This window comes from Oncorhynchus tshawytscha, linkage group LG07 (assembly GCF_018296145.1).
Source record: "Oncorhynchus tshawytscha isolate Ot180627B linkage group LG07, Otsh_v2.0, whole genome shotgun sequence".
NCBI lineage: Eukaryota > Metazoa > Chordata > Actinopteri > Salmoniformes > Salmonidae > Oncorhynchus > Oncorhynchus tshawytscha.
In genome coordinates, this window is record NC_056435.1 from 63,728,578 (window position 1) to 63,734,207 (window position 5,630).

Consider the following 5,630-nt stretch of genomic DNA (forward strand, 5'->3'; position numbering starts at 1 on the left):
TTTGATCTTATGTTTGTGTACGGCTGCTCGGCCATGGAAACCCATTTCATGAAGCTCCCGACAATAAGTTCTTGTGCTGACGTTGCTTCCAGAGGCATTTTGGAACTCGGTATTGTTTTGCAACTGAGGACAGACGAATTTGACACACTACGTGCTTCAGCACTCGACTGTCCCGTTCTGTGAGCTTGTGTGGCCTACCACTTCGCGGCCGAGCCGTTGTTGCTCCTAGACGTTTCCGCTTCACAATTAAAGCACTTCCAGTTGACCGGGGATGTTCTAGCAGGGCAGACATTTTACGAACTGACTTTGTTGGAAAGGTGGTGGTGCCACGTTGAAAGTCACTGAGCTCTTTAGTACAGGCCATTCATGGCTAAATTCTATACACCTGTCAGCAATGGATGTGGCTGAAACAGCTGAATTCACTAATTTGAAGGGGTGTCCACATACTTTTGGAAGTGTAGTGTATCTAAGCTAGAGTGAATAACGAAATCAATGGGGGCCCCCTCGAAGTCAGGGCCCCTGGGCACATGACCTGTGTGCCCGGTCGGTAATTTCAGCCATGATTACTACAAGTTAGCTGGCTAGACTAACTAGACTAATTTACCAATCTACATGGGCTAATTGACTGACTGTCAGTGAGTGAATTTAACAAGAGGAAAGCTCCTGATAGACAATCAAGTTTGGACATTGCACCTTGTGAATTCTACTACTATAACACTCAACAGTATTATTTTTTAAAATAAATTCATAATAATACATACTGTGGTCCTGACCGCCAGTGTACTCATACAGTTGAAGTCGGAAGTTTACATACACCTTAGCCATATACATTTAAACTCAGTTTTTCACAATTCCTGACATTTAATCACAGTAAAAATTCCCTGTCTTAGGTCAGTTAGGATCACCAATTTATTTTAAGAATGTGAAATGTCAGAATAGTAGTAGAGAGAATGATTTCTTTCAGATTTGATTTCTTTCATCACATTCCCAGTGGGTCAGAAGTTTGCATACACTCAATTGGTATTTGGTAGCATTGCCTTTAAATTGTTTAACTTGGGTCAAGTGTTTCGGGTAGCCTTCCACAAGCTTCCCACAATAAGTTGGGTGAATTTTGGTCCATTCCTCCTGACAGCTGGTGTAACTGAGTCAGGTTTGTAGGCCTCCTTGCTCGCACATGCTTTTTCAGTTCTGTCCACACATTTTCTATAGGATTACAGTCAGGGCTTTGTGATGGCCCCTCCAATACCTTGACTTTGTTGTCCTTAAGCCATTTTGCAACTTGGGAAGTATGCTTGGGGTCATTGTCCATTTGGAAGACCCATTTGTGACCAAGCTTTTACTTCCTGACTGATGTCTTGAGATGTTGCTTCAATATATTCACATAATTTTCCTGCTTCATGATGGCATCTATTTTGTGAAGTGCACCAGTCCCTCCTGCAGCAATGCACCCCCACAATATGATGCTGCCACTCCCGTGCTTCACGTTTGGGATGGTGTTCTTCGGCTTGCAAGCATCCCCCTTTTTCCTCCAAACATAACGATGGTCATTAAGGCCAAACAGTTCTATTTCTTTTGATTTTCCCATGATGCCAAGCAAAGAGGCACTGAGTTTGAAGGTAGTCCTTAAAATTGCTTCAACAGGTCCTCCTCCAATTGACTCAAATTAAGTCAATTAGCCTATCAGAAGCTTCTAAAGCCATTACATCATTTTATGGAATTTTACAAGCTGTGTAAAGGCACAGTCAACTTAGTGTATGTAAACTTCTGACCCACTGGAATTGTGATACAGTGAAATATTCTGTCTGTAAACAATTGTTGGAAAAATTACTTGTGTCATGCACAAAGTAGATGTCCTAACTGACTTGCCAAAACTATAGTTTGTTAACACAACATTTGTGGAGTGGTTGGAAAACGAGTTTTAATGACTCCAACTTAAGTGTATGTTAACTTCTGACTTCCACTGTATGTAGCAACGGCCCTGCCCATCTCCTCTCATGAAGTATTTCATGAAGATGTCTCTTGTCTAGATTCGTTCGTTGTTTTGAGGCAGAATAGTCACCTCCATTTATTTATCAATCCCATCTTTGACGCCCTCATCAGTCATACCTCGGCTAGACAATGTCTAAACAATGACGCATAGCTGTGTGCCCAATATTAATTGAATCACCTCTAACCAATAGCCACGTGTGATTTCCTTTTTTCCCTCTTATCCCTAATCCCTATAAATGGGTGCAGGAGAATGACTCGGGGCCGGTGTTATTTAGAGACCTTCAAAGTCTGAATCAAGGCTGGTTATCACGTGTTCCACTTGCCAGGAGGGCCAACTGACCTTAAAGCCTAGCGTTTCTGAATTGCTACATTCCCCATGTGATGTGCGTGTTTATCAATAAGTGACTCTGTTTAGTGCTACAGGCCGTCCGGGTGCAGTTAGCCACATCAGCCCATTAAAGACCATGCAGGAAGTCCTCCCTGAAGATGGGATACATTCACCCTCAGTGGCTTGTCTTCCCCCGAGCTAAGAGACTGAGCACGACTGATTATTGTTCCTTGCACTGTTCCACTATCTACATGTAGTGCCCCTGTGGGCTGTGGTATGTCAGCAAGACCACATTTGCATTTCGGTCTCCTAGATAAGAGTTTTGGTGTCTTATTTTGCGTCTGTTTGTGGAGTTTTCAAACGGTGTCTTTGTCTTTATAGGAGAAGCTGTTCACTTAGCAAGGGATTTTGGCTACTCGTGTGAGACAGAGTTCCCGGCAAAGGCCATCGCTGAATACCTTGGTCGACCACACGTGGAACGTAATGAGGTCAACTCCCGCAAGAACATGCTCCTTGCTGCTAAGTGAGTTTCTCTCTGTCATTCTGTCTCTCTCTATCTGTCTCTCTCCTCCAAATTAAGGGATATAATTTTCATAAAAGCCCTGCAGGGTTTTGAAGGTATGTGAAGTTTTGACTCGGTTTTCAAAGTTTTTCAAAAAACATTTCTGTAGTTTTCAATCTGCTCTTGACTTATAAAACATCTTGATAACTATGCTACTTTTGAGACCTCCCAATTTCATAGTGTCAACATGAAACCGTGTACTTCTCTGATTGGATCATTGTCAACTATATATAAATCCAGTAGTCCATGTCTGGGTCATGTACATTTCGCTATCAACATTTCTGTCATCTTTTTTTCACCAGGCAAATCTGTAAAGAGTTCACCGATCTGCTGACTCAGGACCGTTCGCCTCTGGGGAACACGCGGCCGGCGCCCATCCTGGATCAGGGCATCCAGGGCTGCCTGACCCACTTCAGCCTCATCACCCACGGCTTCGGCTCGCCAGCCATCTGCGCCGCCATGACCTCCCTCCAGAACTACCTGAATGAGGCCCTCAAACAGGTGGACAAAATGTACCTGAGCTCGGGCAGCGACACGCAGGGCTCCTCCGACAACGGTAGCAAAGCCTCTGACAAAATGGAGAAGCACAGGAAATGAGGAAATACTATTCTGTTGGACTGTACAGCCCCCCCCTTTCCCCTTTGGACTTCTATGACATCGATATGTAGAAGCGAAAATGATCTGTATGATTCCGATTCTAGATATTTTTGTGTATCCACCCAGTTGAATTGAACATTTTACCCCATTATGGCCAATGTTTACAAGTTTAGTTTCTCAAATAACACTGCTTTTGCCCGGCTACCACCTTTGGGCTGCTTTCAATGCGAGATCGACCTACCTTGGTGCCTACTGTAGTAGTGGGTGCTTAAATTGTGCACAGCCAAAGGGTCTGGACTTAGTTGACATGGGGTAAGGAACAGAAAGCAGACTTTGTTGTTTCCCTAGAGGACATCATTTCAAGATGGGTTGCTGTGGCTGTGAATTCTTTTCAGCTTTTTTCCCCTCTTCTGTCTGGAGGCAAAGCCACTGATTTCCTGTGTCTCTTCCGCGGTGCTCAGTTCCCATTGGACTTACCAAAGGACACTTTTTTTCTACGGAAGAGAAGAAAATCCACTTCATTCGTTTTTTATTCATTGCTTGAATTTTCAAAATGACTTCAATGGGTACAGTGTTATTGTGTTTTTTTCATGGGAGTTTTTTTAGTAGGTCTGGAAAAAAAGCCTGTTTGTGTGTTTGTCTGTTTTCCCCAGAAACCTTAAAGGCGATTTGCAATAGCAGCCATTCAGTGTTGGATCAGGGATGGTTACTCAGTGTTTGATACCAGATGGTTACTTGTGGGCTGTGACAAAAGGCTATGGGCTCTTTGCTACTTTGAACCCTGTCTTTAAGTACTCATATTGCCCATTGGTTCCTTTAGTATTTGTAAACTTTGCAATGTAAAAGGAATCAGTCCTGGACCAGATTAGATATCCCTCACCTTCAGTACAAAAACTATTCAATATTGATGTTAAATGTATCCAACCCTTATAAGACATTTTCATCTGAACTGTATCTCTTTCAGCCAGTACGCCAGAAAGAGTGTATGTGTTTCATTGTTTGTGTGTGTGTCTGTATGCAAAATGTTTATATTTCTTTCGAGAAGTGTTTTTTTTTTTTTTTTTTGTCCGTTACCTTTACCCTGAATGTAAATATTTTCTAATTGATGTTGTAATTTAATGGGATATGTAAATAATGGTATCATTCTGGTGTATGGCTTCACTTTTTACAATGTGTTAAACTTTTCTAAATGGGTTACTTTTTATAATGTAGAGGTTAGGCAGTGGGTATGATATGCTTTTTGAATATGTGTAAAACTGTTTTAAAGTCCTAGGAAAAGTAATAAAAAGACAACCCTGTTATAAGGACTTTGTTGATTTTCTCCTCTCTGGGCGAGAGCCTTGCATAGAGCCTTGTATAGAGCCTTGTATAGAGCCTTGTATAGAGCCTTGCATAGAGCCTTGTATAGAGCCTTGTATAGAGCCTTGCATAGAGCCTTGTATAGAGCCTTGTATAGAGCCTTGCATAGAGCCTTACATAGAGCCTTGCATAGAGCCTTGTATAGAGCCTTGTATAGAGCCTTGTATAGAGCCTTGCATAGAGCCTTGTATAGAGCCTTGTATAGAGCCTTGCATAGAGCCTTACATAGAGCCTTGCATAGAGCCTTGTATAGAGCCTTGCATAGAGCCTTGTATAGAGCCTTGTATAGAGCCTTGCATAGAGCCTTGTATAGAGCCTTGTATAGAGCCTTGTATAGAGCCTTGCATAGAGCCTTGCATAGAGCCTTGCATAGACATTAATGAGCTGTCAGAGGACTTCTGTCCCTCTCCATTTCTCTCTTTCTCGCAACCACACACACACACTCATGCACACACACATACACACACAAAGTACAACAGCCCGATTTTCAGCTTTGTGTTTCATAAATTATGGACAAGTCATGTGTGTGAAGATTTTCCTATTAATAAACAGTAAGAGTCCCACAAATAATGGGAACATTGGGCATCATTATATGTAGTAATTTAGCTACACAAATAAGGAATGTGGATTGGTGCATGAAAATGGTAGAAAAAGGACTCATTTGAGGGTCATGCACTCAGGTCCGAGCCAAACATTGCTAGTTTATGTTTTCACTTAGTTAACCATTTGGTGCACAGCACACATACCTGTTTGTCCCCCTAAAACTGTGGTTCATTTTGTGAACTTTATTTTTTA

At 42.2% G+C, this 5,630-nt stretch overlaps 1 protein-coding gene across 5 annotated transcripts in view; it reads left to right on the forward strand.

Moving 5' to 3' along the window:
- tfap2c (transcription factor AP-2 gamma (activating enhancer binding protein 2 gamma)) overlaps window positions 1-4,783 on the forward strand; it is a 19,325-nt gene extending 14,542 nt beyond the window's left edge. For all 5 annotated transcript variants that reach the window (XM_024428066.2, XM_024428069.2, XM_024428064.2 and 2 more), the window contains 2 exons: window positions 2,699-2,840; window positions 3,182-4,783. In XM_024428066.2, the coding sequence (XP_024283834.1) occupies window positions 2,699-2,840; window positions 3,182-3,476 (437 nt within the window). In that variant the 3' untranslated portion in view covers window positions 3,477-4,783. The remainder of the gene's footprint in view (window positions 1-2,698; window positions 2,841-3,181) is intronic.
- Window positions 4,784-5,630: the final 847 nt, after the last annotated feature.